This window comes from Hordeum vulgare, chromosome 7H (assembly GCF_904849725.1).
Source record: "Hordeum vulgare subsp. vulgare chromosome 7H, MorexV3_pseudomolecules_assembly, whole genome shotgun sequence".
NCBI lineage: Eukaryota > Viridiplantae > Streptophyta > Magnoliopsida > Poales > Poaceae > Hordeum > Hordeum vulgare.
Window position 1 is genome coordinate 41,633,955 of NC_058524.1, and position 27,639 is coordinate 41,661,593.

The 27,639-nt window shown below is 42.9% G+C and overlaps 1 protein-coding gene across 1 annotated transcript; it reads left to right on the plus strand.

Annotated features, from left to right (window-relative positions):
* The first annotated feature begins 10,961 nt into the window (after positions 1-10,961).
* Positions 10,962-11,288, plus strand: LOC123408193 (transcription elongation factor 1 homolog). Its single transcript, XM_045101360.1, has one exon. The coding sequence runs from the start codon at positions 10,962-10,964 to the stop codon at positions 11,286-11,288; it is 327 nt and encodes a 108-aa protein (XP_044957295.1).
* Positions 11,289-27,639: the final 16,351 nt, after the last annotated feature.

The following is a 27,639-nucleotide window of genomic DNA, read 5'->3' on the forward strand; positions in this document are numbered from 1 at the left end:
GCTGATTGAAGATAATTTTGCAAACAGTATTTTAACTTGAAGAAAGCAAAAAAGGTTTGTTGTCATCATATGATGGGTGAGGTGCATTTGGTGTAGAAAGGTTGTACCATGTCAGTGACTACAATTCACTGAATTTTTGCTACCAAACAGAAAGAACAGAACCCATCGAGTAAACACAAATGGTTCCTGGTGCCCATTCCTCCAGGCCTCACATCATTGGTAGCTCCTCCCCCGACAAAGAATCTTTCAGGTTCAGCTCGTGCAAACGGAGTGCTGGATGATGGACGCGAGCCGCGGTAGCATTAAGCACTTCGCGTGTCGAGTACATTCCCATCTAGTGTTCAACAAACCTACAGTCACCTAGATATAAAGTAAAAGGGTAAAATTAGGATGTTAAAAAGCCACTTAGATCCACGTCTTGGTGCAAAATAATTATTAAATGATTATACAAGTCTTTAAGATGAAGATCCCAATAACAAAAATGTCCATAAATAATAAGACATTGGGATAAAATAATTTTGTCTTCTATAAATGTATCCTTGAAAAGACAGAATATAAGTGTGTGAAAACAGCTTGTCCAGAAGATCAACCTTATTCCTTTCCTCAGGCGCTATGCATACATTTTGAGAGCTCATGGCAAGACCATCGACTTCTCGCACTCTATCTGATCCTACTATCTCTATGGCAAAATCAAGGTCGCAATCCTGAAAATACCATGAGCGTATATAACTAACTGGAACACTGAACAAAATGGTCCAGATTCAATCGTATCTATAGCTGATGCAATGAGAAAGGAAACTTTGCAATTTTATTCATCATTATAATCGGAAAAGTCATGGCCGAGTCACTGGAATGGCAATGCCAAGAACTGAATAATTTGTTCAGGCAATTAAAAATAGCATCATGAATTTTGTCGCGCACAAACTCATGCATGCTGACTCGGCGAATACTTAATCCTAAGGGTCAGACTGCAGGGTCTAAGACAATAGTCCGTTTTTGCAACAGACCAAATGAGTACGCAACCTAACCGTCAGAAAGTACTGCTGCAATGTGCCTCTGTCTAAGTTCTACAAAAAATTCAGCACATACCAGACGCAAGATAAATTACAGTAAGGTTGAATATCATCATAAAACTGGCAGATGCAAAGAGTATAGTTACTCTTTCTGTGTAGTGTTTAGGCACTAACAGTCAGGATCTACTTTGCACGTTCATTTCTCGTGTCCTAAAGCTATGTCATGTTAACTTGGTTTGATTTGCATGTCACAGACGTTGAACTAAATGCATAACCCTAGATGGAAGCAGCAATGCTTGGGCTGTCGCTGAGCTCACCAAGAAAATTTGAGCATGCGCTTTAGCCATGTATATCATCTAAAAACAACAAACTCGACAGAACAAGTAGAGCTTAACCTGGAAGCCATCACAATGTACAAGATCTCCTAATGCAATTCTCTTCTCATAATCCACCGTTGGACCATCTGTGGAACATCTGCACAGTTTGGGACAGTAATCGGGTTAATTCAAATGCCTTCAGCAGAAAATAAAAAGGGCTCCAAGCATAAAAGCGTAATGAAAAATGAAACCTTTAACCGGATCAGCCGATAACCAAATGAATTGGCATATGGAAGAGGCTTAAATATCATTGAATGAGAAGAATTATATGCTAAATTTATAAATAACTGAGATGAATATTATAAATTGTTTGGATCTAAGTCTCCAACTTAGAGAAAAGTAAACGCAGGCTCCAAACCTATCCTATGAAAAAAACATCAAGCTAAGTAACTAAGCTAAAATTCTACCATTTCTCATCGGAAGTGCAAAACCTTTTAACATAATAGTCGGATGGTTTAGTTTTTCTTGGTCAGGTTTGCCTTTAAATCAATTTAACACTATAAAATGACCCAGAATAGTCTAATGCTCTAGAGACTTTTTCATTTGCTGGCAATGGAAGCTGGTTAAGTAGCATTCAAATTAAAGGGAAGAGGATGTGAGCATTAAGAAGGTGAGAACATATCCTCCAATTCACAGATTCACTTATTTTCGTCAGCAGCGATATGTTCCTCAGCTTCTCCGAATAACATGTGACATGAATGTATGATTAAATATCATGAGACGAAACAACGCATGAACCGTACAGTGTAGATCAGGAGAAGATCATCGAAAAAGAAAAAACAAAGAAGGAGAAGAAAAAGAAAGTGAACAGCTAAAATCAAAGGACCAAACACTCAACAAACAGCTAAAATACCCCAACAAAAATCCAAAGGAGCAGCAAAAGCAAGAAGAAGAAATCAGAACAGAAGTAGGAGACGTCAATCATATAAAGGGTATGAAATAAATTAGCCAACTACTTGTAGACAATAACATATTGGATATCCTCTTGCTCTTGTAAGGAAGTTGCTAATCTAGGATTAAGAATCAACATTTCGATGGAAAACCGAAAGAGAAGTGTGGATCTTACCTTGCCAAATGAAGAGGCCTCATCCTCGCCCCCACTCTCTCATGACGCCAGTGAAGAACATGCCCCTGGGAAGTTCCAGTTTCAACAGTTAAACGATCAGTTGCAAAATTCAAATAATCCATGCTCGATTTTGAAGCTAGCAGTCTACCCAACACATGGGTCCCCTATCTGTAGCGCATCTGAGACCGGGCAAACCAACCGGCATTGGGATCTCGTGGAAACCACGGAGGCTGGGGATCAAAGAGACGAACCGTGAAAGTCGCGGAGGCTGGGGACCTCGTTAGTGCCGGTCTTCCTGAAGCTACGAAAGTCGAGGGGTTGACCACGGCCACCAACGCCGGCTAAGACGCCGGTCATCACCATGCGGCGCAGACGAGGCGCGGTGGAGACGAGCAACATGAGAAGGCGGTGGTTGTTCTCCCCTTCCGCTCGGTTCGATCTGGACGGCGGGAGCACCGCGTCTCCCAGGCTGCCGCCTCGCTCGGAGAAGATGCCGCCGAAAGAAGATGCGGACGAGAGATAGAGAGATGATAGGTTGCATGTGGTGGTAGAGAACGTGGAGTGTTTGGGTTGGGCTGCGTACGTGCGTACAGAGGCCTTTTACTCCCTTCATAAGATTTCTTTCCTTTTTTTCATCGCTGCGTACAGTAAAGCCTTGCCGACGTGGATAGCGCCAGCGTTCACCCCTTCTGCGTAGCTTATTGTGTTTGATGGCGGTTCAGGCATCCTTTATTGTGCATGAAAAAACTAACGCGTGTGTGATGGATCTTTTTTTTTTTCTGAAATTGAAGCAGGGATCTTTTGTCCCTGATATACCACCCAACCACAACGCCTTGTTGTGATAAATTCTCCCTCAATTACTTTTACTTCCGTTTTTTACTTTTACTTTTCTTTTCAATTTACTTCAATTTCCTGATTTTTTGTCAAAATCAGTAAAGTTTTCTTTAAACGTGTAACATTTTCAATTTGTGATTGTTTTTTGCAAAATCTGATGAAGTTTTTCAAAATCCATGAAGTTTAAGAAATGATGAATTTTGTAGAAATTTCTGCAAAATCAATGTTTTTTTTCAAATTGATTCACATTCTTCAATATTGACGAACTTGTTTTCTAGAATCGGCAAACCTTTTCAGATTAACAAACTTTTTTTCAAGTTTACATTTTTTTCAAATTAATGAACTTATTTTTAATTTTCGAATTGTTTTTGTTTTTGGCTATTTTTTCCAGATTTTGTTTCATCAAATATAAACATGTACATGGACCGGACAACCCGTGGGGGCTACGGAGCCTCTCTCGCGCCTGAAGTGCCCAATAGAAACTCCCGAGGCCCTCATGATTTGTTTCCTTTTGTCCTGATTACTGAATAAACCCATGACACGATATTCGTATTCTGTACTCATTGGAACAAGTTTGTCGATGTATCCTACGGACAACTCCAAAGCGGTGACACAAACCGATATGGATTTTGTCCATTTTCTGTACATTTGATTCGGTGTTTTGGCCTTTGACAGTGTTTAGGTGGGCAGTATGCCCAATGCAGTGATGCTTTTTCCTCCGCTTGGTCGGTATGCGGCCATATTTTTGCTTTTTTCATACATGTCAAAAACATTACTAAAACATGGCGTAATTTAATCAAATACAAATATCATAGTTTCACAATCAAATAAAATTTCATACCTTACAAACCAAATAAAAATTAAATTGTCACAAATATATTTGAAGAAAAAAAGCAGTCAATACATTTATTGGTTGACAAGGTGAACCCACATATGCTCAATCAAATCATCTTGTAGTTGAATGTGAGTTAATTAATTAAACATGCATTTGGTAATGAAATTCGACGAACAATGCAAATGTCGCCGCTCCTCCATGCTCAAGCATAACATTTTCATCCTAAAACTGAAATCCGTGATCGAAGATTTCATCCTCATGCTCATCCTCTATGATCATATTGTGTATGACTAATGAACACACAAGCAGTCATCACCTCCAGTAACTTCTCGGTAGTTCTAGCAGGATATTGTACGATGCCCCGTCGAGATTGAAGAACACCGAAAGCACGCTCCACATCCTTTCTAGCACTCTCCTGTGCTCGATAAATCTCTGCCTCTTCTCTCCTTTCGTGTTGGAGATTGTTTTGACAAGAGTAGTCCACTAAGGATAGATACCATCAGCTAAGTAGTATCCTTTGTTGTAGTGGGGTGGCCGTTGATCTCAATGATGACCTCTGGGCAGTTGCTTTATGCAAGCTTTGCCAACACCGGAGAGCGTTGAAGCACATTAACGTCATTGTGGTAGACGGCCATGCAAAGACAGACTATCAAATCTAGAGATCTTGTGAAGCCACGACCTCAAGTATGATAGTGCAAAGTTTCACTCGGCCCATATACTGTCAGTGACAAGCAGAAGTGTAGTTCTTCCACTCCCAATGCACGCAGTCTATGCAACCAAGCATCCCGGAAGCCATATCGGCATTGATCGCAAACAATCGGGTTGTATCTGCAACATTTGGCTCTCTGAAGAATTTCGGGCAAATACTGCTATCGCAGCCTTCCAGAACATATACATGAAGCCTAGGCACATGGGCTCGCTCATGCGAACATACTCATTAATAAATTACCAGGTCTTTTGTATGCAAGCATCTGAATAGTTGGAGTGAATTTCTAATGAAGAGGGAAAGCCAACCTTTCGCAGGCCATCCTCCTTACATTTGAAATATTTATCCTACACCACCACCTTGTCATGTATATGATTGAACACATGTCTAGCCATCCGGAAGCGACGCCGGAATATGTTGCGTTTGAAGAGTGGGTCAACGGACTGGAAGTAGTCCTCCCAGAGTAGGCAATGGCCACTCTCTCTGTTGTGATTCAACGCCAGAACATGCCCCGAACCGAGCCCCTGAACATCGACCGCTGCCTACTAATGTTGTCATGGACGACCAAAGTCGCAACCACAATCTCCTCATCGTTGGACGACAAATTATCCAAATCGTAAATGAAGTCTTTGAAACAGTACCCATCGCCATTATCCATTTGTACCTTGCGAGAAAAACGTCGAACACCTTGCGGGCGTGGTGAAGAAGCCGGCCGGTGAAGAGCCCCAGATCTCTCCCTGACCAGGCAACACACATGTGAATGTGGAGGCGCCCATGCGACGATCGACGAGCCAAGTAGCCGAGCTTGGAGTGTTGTTGGTGGCGGCAGATGTAAGAGGGTGGTGTGGACAATTGGGGGGGGGGCTATGACAACAAAGAATATAGTCCACCAACATTGGCAAGAATGGTGCCCCGCTGGTGTGGCGTGCTACTGGGGAGGTATGTGGGTGTGGGCGGCAGCCTAGGAAACATAGAATTGGAACAGGGGCGGCGGCGGCGGCGAGGGAAGGGTGTGTTGGATGTCGATGGGAATGGGAGTGGAATGGCCAATGTGCGATCGACTGACGGCCAAGGAGAGGACAAGGGTGGGCGTTGCGCGCGTCCATGCTGTGTCTGCCCTGACGCAAAAACGGCCCAGAATTGAGTAACAAATGGATCATGTGCTGGCAATATGTGAACGCTCGTCCGTTTGCCTCGGCGCAGTGGCCGTGGTTTCTGTCCATTTCGACCCACACGGACATGCAGAGACAGTTTGCATCGACGTGTTCGAGTTACCCTAAGTTGCAGATTCTCTCGGTCATAATCTATGCCTAGATATCCTATGTCGGTCCTCCCCTCTTCTCCCAGCTTATCGTTGTAACATAAGTAGCTATTTCTGTATGTCCTTCATGGTTGTTGGATTTCCACCATTCTGAAATAATCTATGCGAAAGCAAACACACGCGGTTCCCATATCAACCACCCTTCCCATAAAAAGGGATATGCGCCGCTGCCCGCCGTCCATGCCTCCTCCGTCCGCTCCTCCGACGATGGGAGGGGGTGAGGACCCTAGTGCTTCTGTTCTCGCATGTAGTTTGGGTTGGTCTAGTGTTTACTTGAGGCGTTGTTTTCATGGAGGAGACGACGCCGCATCGGAATAATTTGTCTATGCTCTTCCTTCATCTCGGCGTCTCTCCAATCAATGGTGTCACGGGGCAAGCGGCCCGATCGTCTTCCCGACCTATGGATCCGGTGAGGTTCGTGTCTGGTGGTCCGCCATCGGCGCTCTCACAGGTGGCGACTGTGTCGCCTATTGTAGTTGTGTTTGTTGTCTTGCAGTTAGATGCGTGAATGACGGCAAGCGGCGGTGTTCCTCTTCTTAGACTAGATCGGATGAAGTTGACTGCTTCGAGATCTGGTGACCATGGGGAAGATCTCCGGCCGACGTGCCACAAAGTCTTGGTCTCGTCGCTTGCGACGGTCCCATTCATCGGCTCGAAAAGTATCTTTGTATGTGATGGTATACTCTCCTAGATCTCAGTATGGCGGTTGGCCTTCTCTTTTCCCGGCGTTACCATGATGACGAAGAAAGGACGCTTATGGACTAAATTTCGACTAGGCACAAGTTTCTTCAAGGGTGAAATAGTAATTCTACTTCTTCCAGATTTTTTTTGTGCAAAGTTGCAGGCTTCAGAGCATCTCCAACGACAGCGCTAAAAATCCGCGCCCAATAATTTTTTTAGCGCGCCACTGTAGCAGTTTTGAAGCACGGGGACCGGAGCATCTCCAACAGACGCGCGCTAGTGCGGCGCCCAATCTAGTCGATCCAGCGGTCCCATCTGCAGCAGCTCAGAGTTTGCTGCGCGCGCAAGCCGGCGCACCAAATATGCTGCCGCGATAGCGTTTTTTAGCGCGCGCCCAAAAGTTTTTAGCGCGCGTAGTGTTTTGCAGCTTCTGCTGGAGCAGTCCGGCGCCCAAAAAACGGATGTTTTAGCGCACAGAGCAGTTTTTGGGCGCCTGTTGGAGATGCTCTCATAAGCATGTTTGTCTCTTATGATGACCATACGTATACACTAGTGGGGACAGGGCCTTTAGCCCCGGCCCGTAAGGGGATTTAGTCCCGGTTCACCAACCGGGACTAAAGGGGCGGTACTAAAGGCCTAACCTTTAGTCCCGGCCCTGTTCCAAGCCGGGGCTAAAGGTGCTCCACGTGGGCGCCTCGTAGCGCCCTCAGGGGCAGGCCCTTTAGTCCCGGTTCATTACACGGACCGGGACTAAAGAGTTTCATATTTTGTTTATTTTTGGGTTTTAGGGTTTTAGGGTTTAGGTGTTCGGGGGATTAACGTGATGCCTCGTTTGGTGTTCGGGAATTAGTTTTCATATAATTCTAAATAAAAATAATTATGCATATATATATATATAAGATTAACTTATCTTACAAGCGAGCATATATATACAATTATATGGAGATCTGAATTATCGGGACTAGAGCCCGTCTATTCGATTACATGGACACACATGAGTAATGGCCCCTAGCTACACTAAATCGTCCTTTGTCATCTATAGGTTCCGTCCTCAAAAAGGTCGCAAGCTCCTCTGCAGCAATCGCGCGTTGCTCTGGTAGGACCTTCTCCCTTATGGACGTGTACTATATAAGAAGAGGAGATGAATACGAATATCAATCATGATAACAAAGAATGACGGGTAAAAATAGAGGTGTGAATGTTCATTGCTTACGTCAAATCTGTGATCCTTATGCTCAGAGGTAAACGTGCGAATGGTCTCGCAAACATAGTATCCGCATAGATGCGTCCCCCGTGGCTGCTGGTCGCACTTTACGAGAATATAATATATATAATCAAAATAATAATCTAGCATCATAAATGTATTGAAAATAGAAGTATATCATACTACTACTTACCTGAGCCGCTCTAAAGGTCAGCTTCTCAGGCTCGATACCGGGAGTCACGCACTTGAACCGCTTCCAAACCCTGCCCGACAAGGATAATGATTTGCTAAGTTTTTCGTTAATTGATATATCAGAAAATCATCGAAAGAGACCGATAGAGCGCAAGAATTATTGAAATTACCCTTGGAGCATGTCCTGCAGGCTTTGGAACTGTTCCAAGGGTCTCGATAATGGGTCGAAGGCATCAACTCTTCCCTTATCAATTTGAATGTCCAACAGAATCCAATGAAAGCTGCACATGTATATATATATATGTGTGTGTGTGTGTGTGTGTGTGTGTGTGTGTGTGTCAGTAACTTATCAATTACATTTATAAATGAATGGACACAGCAGAGTAAAGACCCTCACCTGAAGTTGTATGGAAACAGTATGTGGTCACAGAAATTTTGATCTGTTAGAAACCTTAGAAGGTTTTCCTCCGTCTTCTTGGGTTTATCAGTTAGCGTCGCTATATGTATTTTATCTGGGTCAATAAACCCAATATTTAGGATGTCCTTACTTTTATAATCCAGAATCTTCATTCTGCATAATAGAGTACAAATTATATATAGACAATGAATTAAAATAACTAAACAAGTTATATGTAGACAACGAATTGAAAAACTTACAAACAATAGCAACTCATAAGCGATTTGTCGAGGGCGTTGCCATTGTACATCTGGAAAAGTTCATCAAAGTCGATATGGATTTCTTCGGGGCGGCCGTAGTACTCCCGTGGGACACTCACCACGATCATCGTTCTCCCATTCTTTGATTCACTGAAGTACCATGTATGCAAGTAACACATATTTGTTGGGAGATCATCTTTGCTCACCAAAGGCGCTCCGATGACAAATTGTGGCTTAGCGGCTACCACAGCCTTGGGTAACCTGTCATCTTGGAAAGCCAGAATGTCTTCAACCGGGATACCCCATTCATCCGCCCACTTCTTTGCTAATTTCAAATCTTGCCCCTGCACCGGAGGGGGCACATTCTCGGTTAACATCCTGAGGGGTGGGATCGACTGTTTGGCCTGTTGTCCAAGCTGAGGAACGTCTGATTTTTTCTTGCTTGTAGTTGAACTTGATTTGCTCCCACTTGCACTTGCACGTGATCTGCTCTTTTTCACTTCCTTCTGCAATGTGCGTGTATAGTAAGTCATCAGGCTTATGGTGTAAGTCATACTGTGATGGAAGGGTCTGAAGTATTTTGCAAATGCTATTTGCTTCTCGGTGTATTCCGGGCGGGGCTCGGGTTCCTTCTTTTTCATCTGCGCATCATGATGTTCCTTTGCTATCCTGGCGTTTTCCTCGGGGGTACGATCATAAGGTCTGATAGGAAGATTAGCATGAGGTACCTTTGGGAGGGGCGACAATTTGCGCTTTGGGGGGCTCCGTCGCTTAGAAATCGTCGGCGGAGCGTTCTTGCTGGCACGCTTCCGCTTAGTATCCGGAGCGGGCGGCGGCGGAGACGGACGATCCAAGTCCGGCGGCGGTGATCGAGATGGACTCGTGTTGTGCTGGCCGACGTCATGTGAAGGGCTTGGAGGTAATGGAGGTGTAGGTGACCTGCGACGACTCAGAGACGGTGTTGTCCTTGGGGCCGAGCCTGGAAGCTTGATGTAGTTCTTGTCCCATAGGATGACTCCACCCAGTACTTCTCCGAGTGTCCTCTCATCTTCGGGTCCAGCTATGTCAAGCTCCATATCATGAAACCCCGCCATGATTTCATCTCGAAAAGAATGCACGCCTTCTCTGTAAGCGGCTGTGCGTCGATCACCGTACATCCATGGATGGCTCATCTGCGTTATACGACAGTATATCAAATACAATCACGATCCTAAAAATTAGTACCGCACGGTCTAAACGAGGAAATATAGTTGCTAACCTTTTAGAATAAGTAGAAATAAAGAGGAAGAGGTTTAAGCGTGGCTCAGGCATCTCATATCGTAGTTGTGTTCGGTGAACTGAAGCGGCATCGCTCTAACACACATTTCAACAAACACCTCTAGTGCATCAAAAAAAAGTGGAGAGCTAGCACACACCCACAATCCTCCATCCAAGAAAAATGCAAGGAAGAGGGGAGAGGGGGGTTGTGCTATATATAGGCAGAGGACTTTAGTTCCGGTTTGAGACACAAACCGGAACTAAAGGTGGCGCACATGCGGGCTGCACACCGCGTAGTCCTTTAGTCCCGGTTTGGGACACGAACCGGGACTAAAGGCTCCTTACGGGCCGGGACTAAAGCCTCGAGGGAGGCATTGCGATTTGGGGCGACGTGGCCGGGCCTTTAGTCGGGACCAGAGGCAGGCCGGGACTAAAGGGTCCCGGCCAAAGGTCCGTTTTCCACTAGTGATAGTGTCTGTGAACAGATTGTCTAATGAAATATGTTGCTTCAAAAAATAAAAATTAAAAACAGTCTGCATGCCTGGCACTGGCTTTGGTTGATCGACTGGGCGCCAGAATCCGGCTCCGACTCGGTAACAGCTTCGTTGCACCGCCACACCACGCAATGTATTGCTGCCGCCCAAGATCTTGGAGCTAGAGTCGGAGTGGACACATCCTATATAAGGCAGCACGCCCAACCCTTTCCCTACCAACACATCGCCTCTCTCTCTCTCTCTCCTGCACCTACGCCTCGAAGCTTTTGTTTTGCTGCCGGAACCTCCTACCTGCGATCGCGATCTCGTGGTGCGGTGATCGAGATGGCGAAGCGCAAGTCGATGAGCTCCAAGATGGCGTCGCGAAAGAAGCCGGCGCCGAAGCTGGAGACCACCTTCTGCTGCCCCTTCTGCAACCACCCCGACGGCGTCGCATGCACCATCGACCTCAAGCTCTTCGTCGCCAGTGCCGTCTGCTACGTCTGCCAGGAGGCCTACCACACCGCGGCGCACCACCTCACCGAGCCCGTCGACATCTACCACGAGTGGATCGACGCCTGCGAGAAAGCCAACCAAGACGTCGACGACGTGGACTGCTACAAACGACAGCGGCGAGTCGGCAGCGGCGACGACGACGACAGACATGCCTGATCGATCCGATTGATACGTCCTCAATCAAATCTTGAGTAGTTTGATGTTTGATCGCGTCTCTCCAAACTGTGTCGATTGGAGCCTGTAGTCCTGATCGATCATGTACCTCTGTTGCTGCGTAATCTGTAGCGAGTTCTGATCATCAGGTAATCTGTGACTGGTTTCGTTGTTGCAGCCAATTCTCTTATTTTCCTTCGAGGATAGTTGAATTTACCTTGTGAGCGAGATATACATTTTAGTCACAACTCACGAGATAATTGGACTACAATCTTCTTTTGGCACGGACAAGAGTACCTTGTTGTCTCTAGAAAAAAAAAACGCTTGGAACTATTAAACTGAAAAACTAAATCATGCCGCTAGTGGAAGAGTTTGGAACCTGAAAACCTAAATCGGTTCGGTCTGCTAATTTCAACTTCACAGAGAAGATGATGATTTCTATTTTTTAGCCTAGTGTAATTTGTAGCGAATAAAGTGTGGACAAAATTCAGGTTGTATCGCAGAGAACATTACATTGTTTTGAGACTCCTTTTGATCTTCTTATTTGAACTTGTTACAGTACCTGTGACACATGATACCTAACTACTTAACTGCTTTTCTGCTAATTCAGCCCACGTGATGATGCGGTACGCGGATGTCGATGCAGGGTAGAGAGATATACCCATAGAAGTCGCCTTCCTGTCCACCTCTTCAGAGTATCGCCGCCTCAGTTCAAACTTCTAACTTGTAAGGCATGGGTTCAGGGAAACCCAGCAGTTGTTGCGTTTCTGCTAGATAAATTCTAATTCAGAAACTGTTCTCAAATTCAGAAACTATTTCAACAATGAGTCTCTGTAATGGTTTCGCCCTTGTTTGGCCGCATTGAATACTGATGTGGTGGCTCTTGCAGCGAGTTGAGCACTTGAGATTACAGTTTCAGTCCTATAACAGAAAATGAAGTTGTTTTTCGACAGAGAACTCTATGGAAACATTTGTAGATTTGCAATGCAGGAAAATGAAGCAGACCGTAGGCTGAGAAGAGTTTGCAGTGCAGACCGGAGGCTGGGAAGAGTTGGCAAGGAAACTACTCCCTCCCTTCCTAAATATAAGTCTTTTTAAAGGTTTCACTAGTGTACTACATACGGATGTATATAGACATATTTCAGAATGTAGATTCCTAGTAAAATCGTTTGAAACACTTATATGTATGTAGACTACTAGTAAAACAGTGTAGATTCAATCATTTTGTTCCGTATGTAGATTCCTAATAAAATCGTTTAAAAGACTTATATTTAGGGACGGAGGGAGTAGAAGGCAAAACCAAACGACATAAAACAGAAATCTTGCACAACGCCCCAAGATTTTTAATTTTTTTTGAACAGATAAGAGCTGAACAGCGCAGTCTGCTTCCACACAGGTCATGTATTTAGGAAAACAAAATCTCTGGAATTAAAAAGTTGTAGTACTTCAAAAACAGTTCATTTACAAAAGGCTGTTTTGTACTTTCCAAAAAAATGTTCATATACTTCAAAAAAATACTTGTTCAATTTTTAAAACTGTTTGTGTGTCTTTAAATGTCCATGTAAGTCAAAAAGTGTTGACACATTTCAAAAAATATTCATGTAGCTTTAAGAAGTGTTAGTTCATTCTTAAAATTACGTTCATGTATTTGTAAAAGAAAGAAGACCGTGTCCTTTTAAATTGTTCATGCATTTGGAAAAGCTCATCTAATTTAAAAAGGCCTCAGACACTTTACATTTTTAGAAAAATGACGGTGCACCGCCAGTGAGATCTTCCCATCACACACTAGCTAGAATTTGTTAAGATGCATCGGAAAAACAGTTACATCTTAGTGTGTAAAAGTATTCAAACATAAGTGTGGAATTGAACAACACTGCAGCCCTCTTCACATCACACACTAGCTAGAATGATCATGGGTGGATACATATGGTCGGAGCAGAGCTTGGTTGCAGCCACTTCATTTGCAGTGCACCCCAATCCCCAGCCTTTATAGAGCTGAACGATCTTGTGATTCGGTAAAAAAACAGACTCCAAAACTTTTCCAGTAGGAATTTTTCTCCGTTTTGGAATATTTGAAAAAATAGAAAAATTGGAAGTAGTCCGGAAAGCGCGCGAGGAGGCGACAAGCCTGCCAGGCGCGGGCCCACCCCCTGGCCGCGCCTGGGGGGCTTGTGGCCACCTCGTGTGCCTCCCGGACTCCGTTTCCGTGCGGAGTACTCCTTCTGGTCTGGAAAAAATCATTATATATTCTCCCGTAAGGTCTGACGCTCGTATCACGCAGATTTCCTCTGTTTTCGTTTCGAGCCTGTTTTCTGCCGCAGATTTAGGTCAAGATATCTTCTCAGGATTCAGAGGGGGAGAGCTATGTGGTTGATTACCTCGCTAACCCCAAGGTCTATGGGGACTTGGATCGTTATGGCTGGACCACTGATGAGGAAGAAGATTATGAACCCAAAGGGAAGGAAGGAACAAGTTCCGATGAGGAGGAGGCTCCTCTACCTCCACCTGGAAACACCCATGTGGAGTTCAAGAAGTCGAGCCTCCCTGACTCAAAGAAGAAACCTAAGACTCTGTTTATCCCTTCTCGTTTCTTGCAGGAGAGTAAGCAGGAATTATGCCAAAGGGTGTTGAAGCTTGAAGAGGAAAATGATGATTTGAGGGAGCAGAATTTTATGCTCAAGTGGAAATTAAACAAGCTCAAGACCTCTGCAACAACTCTACCACCATCACCTCCAAAGGAAGACAACTGAGCATGGGTATGGGCAATCCCCTTGGCTTGTGCCAAGCTTGGGGGAGTTGCCCCGGTATCGTATCACCATCACATCTTTTGCCTTTACCTTTGTTTTAGTTTGTTCCTTTTCAGTTTTCTTTTTCTCTAGTAGATTAAAAGTCTTAGTGTTTCAGTCTTGAGTTTTGCTTTGTGTCACCCATGATGTATTCGAGCTCGTGAGCCATATAATAAAGAGTGTCTTAGTTGAGGGCTTTGCCTCTTGCCATGATCAAAAGAGTGAGAAAAGAACAAAAGCATGAAAGATCATGTAATGATCTTATGGGAAGTGATGGCTTCACATATAAAAAGAATGTTGATTGAAACTTGTTGAGGGTAGACAAACGTAGACCTTGGTCATTGTTGCGATTAATAGAAAGTGATAAAGAAGGAGAGGTTCACATATAAATATATCATCCATCTATGATTGTGAACACTCACTAAACTATTGCATGCTTAGAAGTAGATGTTGGACAAGGAAGACAACATAATGAATTGTGTTTGCTTGGTTCCACCTCATATGACGATTGCTTCCACCTCATATTAGCCAAAACTCCCGCACCCAGTAGAGATACTACTTGTGCATCCACAAACCTTCAACCCAGTTTTGCCATGAGAGTCCACCATACCTACCTATGGATTGAATAAGATCCCTCAAGTAAGTTGTCATCGGTGCAAGCAATAAAAATTCTTCCTAATATGTATGATCTATTAGTGTGTGGAAAATAAGCTTTGTACAAACCTGTGATGAGGAAGACATAAAAGCGACAGACTGCATAGTAAAGTTCTTTATCACAGGAGGCAATATAAAGTAGCGTTCCTCCACACTAAGAGGACACGCATCCAAACCTCAAAAGCGCATGACAACCTCTGCTTCCCTCTGCGAAGGGCCTATCTTGTACCTTTACTTTTTGCCCTTGAAAGAGTCATGGTGATCTTCACCAATTCCTTGTTTCGCCTTTATCTTGACTAATGTCATATGCTAGGGAAAGATCTATATTCATATGTCAACTTGGAGGTAAGCATTCATGAATTATTATTGTTGACATTAAACTTGAGGTAAGAAGTTGGAAGGCAAAACTATAAGTCCCTATCTTTCTCTGTGTTCAGCTGAAACTTTGATCTCATGAGTACCACGTGAGTTGTGGCAATTATAGAGAATGAAAAGATGATTGAGTATGTGGATTTGCTTTACAAGCTCTTATTTGACTCTTTCTGATGTTGTGATAAATTGCAATTGCTTCAATGACAAAAGGCTATCGGTTGCTAATTCTTGGTAAGGTTCTTGATCCATGCTTTACTTTGTGAAGGAATTGTCACTTTAGCATGAGAGATTATATGTTGGTGTTGCTGTTTTGATCATGATCATGATGCATGCATGTTCGTATTTTGTTTTGTCGACACCTCTCTCCGTAAACATGTCGTCTTATTTATTGAGCTCGGCTTTCGCTTGAGAACAAGCAAGGTCTAAGCTTGGGGGAGTTGATACGTCCATTTTGCATCGTGCTTTTATGTTGATATTTATCGCTTCTTGGGCTGTTATTTCACTTCACGGTACAATACTTATGCCTTTTCTCTCTTATTTTGCAAGGTTTAGATGAAGCGGGAGAATGACGACAGCTGGAATTCTGTCCTGAAAAAGGAGCAAGCTTGAGATGCCTATTCTGCGCAACTCCAAAAGCCGTGAAAATCAACGTGGATTTTTTTGGGAATATATAAAAAATACTGGGCCGAAGAAGTGCGAGAGGAGCGCAACCAGGGGGCCACAAGCCTGGTAGGCGCGGCCACCCCCACTAGTGGGGACAGGGCCTATAGCCCCGGCCCGTAAGGGGCTTTAGTCCCGGTTCACCAACGGGGACTAAAGGGGCGGGACTAAAGGCCTAACCTTTTCGTCCCGGCCCTCTTACACGCCGGGACTAAAGGTGCTCCATGTGGGCGCCTCGTAGCGCCCCAGGGGCAGGCCCTTTAGTCCCGGCTCGTTACACGGACTGGGACTCAAGATTTTCAGATTTTGCTGGTTTTTGGCTTTTTTTTGAATGAAATTATTTTTGGGTTTTAGGATTTTAGGGTTTAGGTGTTCAGGAGATTAACGTGATGCCTCGTTTTGTGTTCGGGAATTAGTTTCATATAATTTAAAATAGAAATAATTATGCATATATATATATATATATAAGATTAACTCATCTTACAAGCGATCATATACAATTATATGGAGATCTGAATTATCGGGACTAGAGCCCGTCTATTCGATTACATGGACGAACATCAGTAATGGCCCTTAGCTACACTAAATCGTCCTTTGTCTTCTATAGCTTCCGTCCTCAGAAATCCCGCAAGCTCCTCTGCAACAGCAATCGCGCGTTGCTCTGGTAGGACCTTCGTCCTCATGGCCTCGTGCTATATAAGAAGTGGAGATGAATATGAATATCAATCATGATAACAAAGAATGACGGGTAAAAATAGAGGTGTGAATGTTCATTGCTTACGTCGAATCTGTGCTCCTTGAACTGAGAGGTAAACGTGCGAATGGTCTCCAAACATAGTATCCGCATAGATGCGTTCCCCGTGGCTGCTGGTCGCACTTTACGAGAATGGAATATATATAATCAAAATAATAATCTAGCATCATAAATGTATTGAAAATTAATAGAATTATATCATACTACTACTTACCTGAGCCGCTCTAAAGGCCAGCTTCTCAGGAAAGTTACCGGGAGTCACGCACTTGAACCGATTCCAAACCCTGCCCGACAAGGATAATGATTTGCTAAGTTTTTCATTAATTGATATATCAGAAAATCATCGAAATAGACCGATAGAGCGCAAGAATGATTAAAATTACACTTGGAGCATGTCCTGCAGGCTTTGGAACTGTTCCAAGGGTCTCGATAATGGGTCGAAGGCATCAACTATTCCCTTATCAATTTGAATGTCCAACATAATCCAATGGAAGCTGCACATGTATATATATATATATGTGTGTGTGTGAGTAACTTATCAATTACACTTATAAGTGAATGGACACAACAGAGTAAAGACCCTCACCTGAAGTTGTATGGAAACAATATGTGGTCACATAAATTTTGATCTCTTAGAAACCTTAGAAGGTTTTCGTCCGTCTCCTTGGGATAATTAGTTAGCGTCGCTATATGTATTTTATCTGGATCAATAAACCCAATATTTATGATGCTCTTACTTTTACACTCCAGAATCTTCATTCTGCATAATAGAGTACAAGTTATATATAGACAATGAATTGAAATAACTAAACAAGTTATATGTAGACAACGAATTGAAAAACTTATAGACAATAGCAACTCATAAGCGATTTGTCGAGGGCGTCGCCATTGTACATCTGGAAGAGTTCATCAAAGTCGATATGGATTTCTTCGGAGCGGCCGTAGTACTCCTGTGGGACACTCAGCACGATCATCGTTCTCCCATTCTTTGATTCACTTAAGTACCATTTATGCAAGTAACGCATATTTGTTGGGAGATCATCTTTGCTCACCAAAGGCTCTCCCATGACAAACTGTGGCTTAGGGGCTACCACAGCCTTGGGTATCCTGTCGTCTTGGGAATTAGCCAGCAAATTTTCAACCGAGATACCACATTCATCCGCCAACTCCTTTGCGTTTTCAAAAGCTTGCCCCTGCACCGGAGGGGGAACATTCTCGGTTAACACCTTGAGGGGTGGGATCGACTGTTTGGCCTGTTGTCCAAGCTGAGGAACGTCTGATTTTTTCTTGCTTGTAGTTGAACTTGATTTGCTCCCACTTGCACTTGCATGTGACTTGCTCTTTTTCACTTCCTTCTGCAATGTGCGTGTATAGTCATCAGGCTTATAGTGTAAGTCATACTGTGATGGAGTGGTTATGAAGTCTTTTGCCCATGCTATGTTCTTCTCGGTGTATTTCGGGCGGGGCTCGGGTTCCTTCCTTTTCATCTGCGCCTCATGTTGTTCCTTTGCTATCCTGGCGTTTTCCTCGGGGGTACGATCATAAGGTCTGATAGGAAGATTAGCATGAGGTACCTTTGGGAGGGGCGACAGTTTGCGCTTTGGGGAGCTCTGTCGCTTAGAAATCATCGACGAAGCGTTCTTGCTGGCACGCTTCCGCTTAGTATCATGTGCGGGCGGCGGTGAAGACGGACGACCCAAGTCCGGCGGCGGTGATTGAGATGGACTCGTGTTGTGCTGGCCGACATCATGTGGAGGGCTTGGAGGTAATGGAGGTGTAGGTGACCTGCGACGACTCGGAGGCGGTGTTGTCCTTGGGGCCGAGCCTGGAAGCTTGATGTAGTTCTTGTCCCATAGGATGACTCCACCGAGTACTTCTCCGAGTGTCCTCTCATCTTCGGGTCCAGCTATGTCGAGCTCCATATCATTAAACCCCGTCATGATTTCATCCACCCCGACTTTAGCAAAGCCAGCTGGAATCTCACGGCCATGCCAGCGTGCATCAGGGCCAGAAGGTAAAGCTTGTCCGACGGCCACCTTCATGGATATGTTCTTGAATTTCTGATGGAGTTCACATGATGTTGACTCCTTGATTCCATCCATGGGGTAGCCGGGACCGCCCTCTATCATTCTTCGTTCATCGTCGGGCGGGGCCTCAGATTCAGCCACGCTGCTTTTCCGCTTAGATGGGGCACCGGTAATATCAACTGCAGGATCTTCCTGGCGCGGTACTCCTCTAAGCTCATCAATCTGCTTCTGTTGCTCGTTAATCCTGGCAAGCAACTGGTTGAACTTGTCATTCTCCTCATCCTGCTGCCGCTTCTTTGCTCTCTCTCATCTTCTGTAAGTGTCTTGGTCTCTGGCAAACCCAAGCCACCACGGGTAAGAAGGACCGAAGCCTCGCGTTCGTCCTCCATGTTCGTCATTGCCGAGGACCAGTGTGAGCAAATCTTTCTCTCTATGTGCAGTGAACTTTCTTCTTCCCTCCTTAATTTCTGTCACTATCCTTTTCCAATTCTCCCTGGGTATCCTAAGATTGTCATTGCAGATGAGGTCCCCTGTTGTTTCGTCGTACGACCCATCATGCGCAAGGAACCAATTTCTTGCTCTCAATTCCCACTCATCACGGAGTGGTTCAGGTACGACGCCTTTATCTATCAGATCTTGCTCTTTCTTATCCCACTTTGGGATGGCAGTCTCATAGCCCCCTGGCCCCAGCTTGTGGTGATATATCTTCTTGTCGGCATTTATCTTGTTCTTTTCTGATAATGCCTGGGCATCTTCTGACTCCTTGTACTCTTTAAATGCCTTCCAGTGATTCGCCTGCTTGGCTAGATACCCCTCGAATACTGTCACTTTCTGTGTCTTCAGATAGTTTTTCCATAGTTTCTTCTTCCAGCTACGGAACAGTTCGTCCATCTTCTTCAGAGTCCACTGCTTGACTTTGGCCCTCAGTTTGTCTGCGGCGTCTTCATTCTCACATTCTGGCAGGTTGAAATGTGACATGAGATCATTCCAAAGATCATCTTTGTACCTTTCGGCGACATAGTCACTATCGGCTGCCCCTTTGCGCTTGTTCCACTCCCGAACGCTGATCGGGACGTGATCCCTAACGAGAACTCCGCATTGCTTCTTGAATGTGTCAGCAGCATTCTTAGGAAGCTTGGGTTCGCCCGTAGGAAATATCACCTCAAATGTGTAATGCGTGCGTGCATCCAACTTTCTAGTCGGGCCTCGTTTCGTAGTTTTGCTCGATGTGGAGGCCTAAGAGGGAGAAACATTTGTCAAATGAATGTATATGTATACAATATAGAGCTATCTCCAATATTTTTCACATATTACAAGTGATTGTCGAACTTCATATGTATACCTCGCCGGACTTCTCCTCTTCACCAGCTTCTCCATCAGTGGAGCTATCACCTTCTCCGTCATTGGACCTATCTCCTGCCCCATCGGCTTCATCTTCGTGTCGCTCGACCTCCATTCCAACGTCCTGGTTTAGATATAACGACGGAGATTCAGCTGGTTCAATGCCGGGGCCGTCTTTGATTATATCTTCCATAAGTTCTTCCTCTTCGAGGTTCCTGATATGTGGATCCATAGTTCTGCAAAAAACGGATTCTCTTAACCTTTGTACCAAAAACCAAAGTAGGAATACTTTTCCAATTTGAGACTCCTAGATTTCTGCATAGTATTCAAAGTAGGAGTAAATTTCCAATTTGAGCATTCACTAAGCAAAACCAAATCGTAAAATAAAGTAGTATTCAAATTAGCATGCATTCAATTATAAGCTAATACATCATCACTTTTGTCCGTACATCGTCGAATATTATCATTAATACTCCTTGAATACTATCATACATATAGCATCACTAATACATCTAGAACCGTAGCGCCCGACGAGTATCGGCGCGGGCCGTGGACACCCAAAGAGAAGGAACCATCACAGGATCATAGCTCCAGTGAGATCCCCGAAGAACCTGCCAGGTATGCTCGAACCTGCCCTCCAACGCAACCATGTAGCGACGGACGTGCTCATCCTCCTCGCTGACACGGTGACGTACCACCTCCGCGGTGTCCGGAAGCCTCGGCACCCTCACTGGCCCACGCGACCGCCACCAAACAAGGATCGGGTCAACGACGGGCTGGCTCCTCACCAACCTACGCCCCCCGGAAGGTAGCACCTCCCAATACCAGTCGGGCGGAACCCAGTCCCGGACAGGGCCCCTCTGATCAAGCAGGTGTCCTCCGCCGAGTCGATGACGAGGATGTGGGATAGGCATCGTAAAATGAACTAAAAAAATAAACTAGGTCTATTAATTTTCTTGCTAAAAATAAACTATTAACACTTAAGCATATACAATAGCAAAATTAAACTATTAACACTTATTTTCATTTTTTTTCTCCTCCTCTTCTTTCTTCTCTTCTCCTCCTCTTCTTTCCTTCTCTTCTCCTCCTCTTCTTTTCTTCTTTTCTTATACACTATACACTATATACACTATAGCAAAATTCCTCCTCTCCTTATACACTATATACTATATACACTATACACTTAAGCATATACACTATACAATATATACTTTTTCTTCTGTTCTTCTCCTCCTCTTCTTACTTTCATTTTTCCTAATCTTATTTTCTTATTTTTGTTCATATTTCTTCTTCTTGTAACCCTAACATAATTCTAAATATTACTAACCCTAATAATCTAGCACAAACCTAATAACAATAGGAATTAAATGATAAAAAATCTTTTCTTTTTCTTCTTTTCTTCTCCTTTTTCTTCCTTTCTTCTCCTTTTTCTTCTTCTCTTCTCCTTTTTCTTCTTTTCTTCTATACTGGCCGGAGTGTTGGGGAGGAGGGGGCGGGGGGCTTACTGGCCGGAGTGTTGGCGAGGAGGACGGCGCGACGGCGAGGAGCACGGGCGACGACGAGGAGGACGGCGCGACGGCGAGGAGGACGGCGCGGCGGCGAGGAGGACGGCGCGGCGGCGAGCAGGACGGCGGGCAGCCTGACGGCGTCGGTTACGTTCGTCGCTGTGCCGCGCCGGGCAGGAGAACGAGAGGAAGAAGAAGAGAAATGGACGAATTGGGTTGGAAATTTTCGAAGTCCCGCTTATATAGGTGGATCTATAGTCCCGGTGCGTGACTTGGGCCGGGACTAAAGACCCCCTTTAGTCCCGGGTGGAGCCACGACCCGGGACTAAAGGCCTCTTTTCGGGCAGACCAAGAGGCGGGAAGCAGGGGGTCTTTAGTCCCGGGGCGTGGCTCCAACCGGGACTAAAGCCCCTCCTCGGCTGCACGATAAGTTTAGTCCCACCTCGCCCAGCGAGGGGGACTAACACTTGTTTATAAGCCCCGTCGCAGCTTCTCCATCGAGCTCCTCTCTAAAGCAGGCTTATGGGTCTAAACTCACTGAAAATTGTAACTATATTAGAAATTATAGGGAAAATTCAATCTAAATTCAAATGAGAATTTAGGTTGAATTTTCTCTATGATCTCGAATATAGTTTCAATTTTTTTTTATTTTCATAATTAATAATTTTGACTATCCAAACTATTATCTATTTTTTTATTTTCAATTAAAAACTATGTTTATTAATATTTTTTTTGCATATTTGAGAATTTGACAAAACTATGATAATGAAAAGTGTTTCAAATTGAATAAATAATGCAAAACTATTTTTTATTTTCATAATTAATAATTTTGACTATCCAAACTATTATCTATTTTGTTATTTTCAATTAAAAACTATGTTTATTAAAAATTCTTTTTGCATATTTGAGAATTTGACAAAACTATGATAATGAAAAGTGTTTCAAATTGAATAAATAATGGAAAACTATTTTTTATTTTCATAATTAATAATTTTGACTATCCAAACTATTATCTATTTTGTTATTTTCAACTAAAAACTGTGTTTATTAAAAATTCTTTTTGCATATTTGAGAATTTGACAAAACTATGATAATGAAAAGTGTTTCAAATTGAATAAATAATGCAAAACTATTTTTTATTTTCATAATTAATAATTTTGACTATCCAAACTATTATCTATTTTGTTATTTTGACTTAATTTGTTATATTTCGTGCATTTACTTATTTTTTTAAGCTAGTTGACCCTGAAATTGAAAAGCACTACAAATGAATTCTGAAAATGTTGAAAGTTGGCATGCTATCATCATTTCACCCACATAGCATGTGTTAAAAAGTTGAGAGGCTACGACAAAGACTGGATGCAGTTCGTGTACAAAACTGACAATCTCTCTCGAAGGACCAGAGTTTCGAACGAGAACTCATCTCTTACAAAGGGATTTCATTTTTTTTAAACTTATTTGAACTCCATACTTTTTGTGTGTTCAAAATGCACCATTCAAAGGCACATCACAAAATTTCAACAATTTCCGACTTCATTTGTTATATTTCGTGCATTTACTTATTTTTTTTGAGCTAGTTGACCCTGAAATTGAAAAGCACTACAAATGAACTCTGAAAATGTTGAAAGTTGGCATGCTATCATCATTTCACCCACATAGCATGTGATAAAAAGTTAAGAGGGCTACGATAAAGACTGGAAGCAGTTCGTGTACAAAACAGACAATCGCTCTCGAAGTAGCAGGGTTTCGAACGAGAACTCATCTCTTACAAAGGGATTTCATTTTTTTAAACTTATTTGAACTCCATACTTTTTATGTGTTCAAAATGCACCATTCAAAGGCACATCACAAAATTTCAACAATATCTGACTTCATTTGTTATATTTCGTGCATTTACTTAATTTTTTTGAGCTAGTTGACCCTGAAATTGAAAAGCACTACAAATGAACTCTGAAAATGTTGAAAGTTGGCATGCTACCATCATTTCACCCACATAGCATGTGTTAAAAAGTTGAGAGGGCTACGACAAAGACTGGATGCAGTTCGTGTACAAAACTGACAATCTCTCTCCAAGTAGCAGGGTTTCGAACGAGAACTCATCTCTTACAAAGGGATTTCATTTTTTTAAAACTTATTTGAACTCCATACTTTTTTTGTGTTCAAAATGCACCATTAAAAGGCACATCACAAAATTTCAACAATTTCTGACTTCATTTGTTATATTTCGTGCATTTACTTATTTTTTTTGAGCTAGTTGACCCTGAAATTGAAAAGCACTACAAATGAACTCTGAAAATGTTGAAAGTTGGCATGCTATCATCATTTCATCCACATAGCATGTGTTAAAAAGTTGAGAGGGCTACGACAAAGACTGGATGCAGTTCGTGTACAAAACTGACAATCTCTTTCGAAGTAGCAGGGTTTCGAACGAGAACTCATCTCTTACAAAGGGATTTCATTTTTTTTAAATTATTTGAACTCCATACTTTTTGTGTGTTCAAAATGCACCATTCAAAGGCACATCACAAAATTTCAACAATTTCTGACTTCATTTGTTATATTTCGTGCATTTACTTATTTGTTTTGAGCTAGTTGACCCTGAAATTGAAAAGCACTACAAATGAACTCTGAAAATGTTTAAAGTTGGCATGCTATCATCATGTCACCCACATAGCATGTGTAAAAAAGTTGAGAGGGCTATGACAAAGACTCGATGCAGTTCGTGTACAAAACTGACAATCTCTCTCGAAGTATTTCGAACGAGAACTCATCTCTTACAAAGGGATTTCATTTTTTTAAAACTTATTTGAACTCCATACTTTTTGTGTGTTCAAAATGCACCATTCAAAGGCACATCACAAAATTTCAACAATTTCTACTTTTTTGTTATATTTCGTGCATTTACTTTTTTTTGAGCTAGTTGACCCTGAAATTGAAAAGCACTACAAATGAACTCTGAAAATGTTGAAAGTTGGCATGCTATCATAATTTCACCCACATAGCATGTGTTAAAAAGTTGAGAGGGCTACGACAAAGACTGGATACAGTTCATGTACAAAACTGACAATCTCTCTCGAAGTAGCAGGGTTTCGAACGAGAACTCATCTCTTACAAAGGGATTTCATTTTTTTAAACTTATTTGAACTCCATACTTTTTGTGTGTTCAAAATGCACCATTCAAAGGCACATCACAAAATTTCAACAATTTCTGACTTAATTTGGTATATTTCTTGAATTTACTTTTTTTTGAGCTAGTTGACCCTGAAATTGAAAAGCACTACAAATGAACTGTGGAAATGTTAAAAGTTGGCATGCTATCATCATTTCACCCACATAGCATGTGTTAAAAAGTTGAGAGGGCTACGACAAAGACTGGATGTAGTTCGTGTACAAAACGGACAATCTCTCTCGAAGTAGCAGGGTTTCGAACGAGAACTCATGTGTTACAAAGGGATTTCATTTTTTAAAACTTATTTGAACTCCATACTTTTTGTGTGTTCAAAATGCACCATTCAAAGGCACATCACAAAATTTCAACAATTTCTGACTTCATTTGGTATATTTCTTGCATTTACTTTTTTTTGAGCTAGTTGACCCTGAAATTGAAAAGCACTACAAATGAACTCTGAAAATGTTGAAAGTTGGCATGCTATCATCATTTCACCCACATAGCATGTGTTAAAATGTTGAGAGGGCTATGAAAAAAACTGGATGCACTTCGTGTACAAAACTGACAATCTCTCTCGAAGTAGCAGGGTTTCGAACGAGAACTGATCTCTTACAAAGGGATTTCATTTTTTTTTACTTATTTGAACTCCATACTTTTTGTGTGTTCAAAATGCACCATTCAAAGGCACATCACAAAGGGATTTCTTCTTCTCTCATATATGGTGGACACTAGCTCACCTGATTTTTCAACCGTCGATGATGGTCGCTACTCCTACTTCCCCTAGTGCATAACCAATATCTAGCACAAGGAGAAGAAGGAGAAGTGATTGTTTTAATCAAAAACAGATCTGTTACAAAAGGATTTCATTTTTTGAACTTATTTGAACTGAAGACTTTTTGCATATATATGTGGTCGAAATGCATGATACCATGAAGTTAGAAAGGGCTAAACCATTCAAAAGTAGGAAATGAAGTTAGAAAGGGCTAAAACATTCAAATTTGGAAACTATAATGGCACAAACAGAAATTAGACATATATAAATTGGTCCAAGAAGTACATGATACTAGTCCAAACAGTACATAATAATAGCTACAATAGATATATATACAAGTGTTCGACGTTAAGAACACTACTCGTCTGAATCATCTGAATCAGAATGTCCACCTTCCTCGAGGGGATATAGGTGACGCTGGCCATAGTGGATGACTCGAATCTTGCGGTACAACTCGTATGAAACATATGCATCTTTTGCTGCATACTCAATGTTGATATCATCAAGTGGGCCCTTCTCCCAAAGTCTGTGCTGAGACCTTGGGAAACTGGTCTTATATCAGCATATGAATCGTCGATCAAGGCAACTGCCATACGAGCCATCGAAGTCCTGTCATGTTGAAGCTTGAATATCGTTTGGATATCAACGAGGCAACCAGCTGGTATCTCAATATCGAAGCTGTGCCTCATCTTCAGCCTGTCGTTCCTTATGTCAACGGAAGCAAAAGTGACGCCGCTGCGAAGGAACTCCATGAGTCCTGGACAATGCTTGTCACTCCTGCAACAGAAACAAATTAAAATGGACCAAATGTTACATACTGCTGCAATAAGGAAACATGTTTCACTACAAGTAAATAGAAACTTATCTTTAGGATTCATATAGCACATATGCAATGGAACCTAGAGATAGATTATGAACCTACTGCTGCAATAAGGAAACATGTTTCACTACAACTATTTGAAGGGAACCAACTATGATAGAAACAAATAAACTTATACTTGGAATTCACTATGATAGATTATGGACATTATGCATAATATGCAAACAAAAGAAAGCTTGTTAACTAGTAAATCCAAACTACAAACTAAGTCTTATCGGATTGACAAAATTCGATCCAATGTGAATTATAAATGAACACAAATAAATCAAATGTACTCCACACATACTACACTACTAAATCAAATGTACAAATACACAAAATCAAATGTACTACACTACTAAATCAAATGTATTCCACTACTAAATCAAATGTACTACACTACTAAATCAAATGTACTACACTACTAAATCAAATGTATTCCACTACTAAATCAAATGTACTACACTACTAAATCAAATGTACTACACTACTAAATCAAATGTATTCCACACATACTACACTACTAAATCAAATGTACAAATACACAAAATCTACTACGCTACTTAATCAGATACACAAATACACAAAATCCATGTGAACGTGGGAGTAGTGACCCTAGGGGAGGGATTATCTTGGATCAAAGAAAGCCTCAAAACTTACTTCGCCCATTGGAAGATCAAGACATGGCTTGCAAAGCATATTTGGATGACGGCAACACCACGTTGATCGGCCGTGTACTCCAGATCAAGCCCGAAGAACTTCTCATGATCCGGTGCGTGGTTAAACCATCGTTCCTTCAACTGTTCAAGGAAATACGGCACCTCCGTGCTCAGGTTCGTGTACACGACACAGAGCTTTGTCGCGCCATGCACGACCACCTCACGAAAGATAGTTGGCATGGTGGAAGAAGAGAAGGGAAGAAGAGAGGAGAAGAACAGAGAGGGCGACGCGAGAGAGAAGAAGAACAGAGAGGGCGACGCGAGAGAGAAGAAGAACAGAGAAATGGCGACTGTACACTTCTGTTCGTGCTTTTCATCGCCCGAAACGACGCGGGATACAAACCGTTTGGGCCATTAATCCCGGTTTGAGCCACCAACCGGGACTAAAGAGGTATACCAAACGGTTGCCACCACTACGGCAGGCCACGTGTTAGGCTTTTAGTCCAGGGTTCAACCACCAACCGGGACTAAAGAGGTATGCCAACGGTCGCCCCACTACGGCAGGCCACGTGTTAGTCCTTTAGTCCCGGGTTGAGCCACCAACCGGGACTAAAGAGGTATACCAACCGCCGCCACAATGACGGCATGCCACGTGTTAGGCCTTTAGTCCCGGATTGAGCCACCAACCGGGACTAAAGGGGGATACGAACGGTTGCCACCACCACTGCCCGCCGCGTAGCCCTTTAGTCCCGGTTTGGGACACGAACCGGGACTAAAGGCTCCTTACGGCCCGGGA

Excerpts from the sequence above, each read along its gene's own strand:
- LOC123408193 (XM_045101360.1), top strand. The coding sequence starts at position 10,962 with ATGGCGAAGCGCAAGTCGATGAGCTCCAAGATGGCGTCGCGAAAGAAG.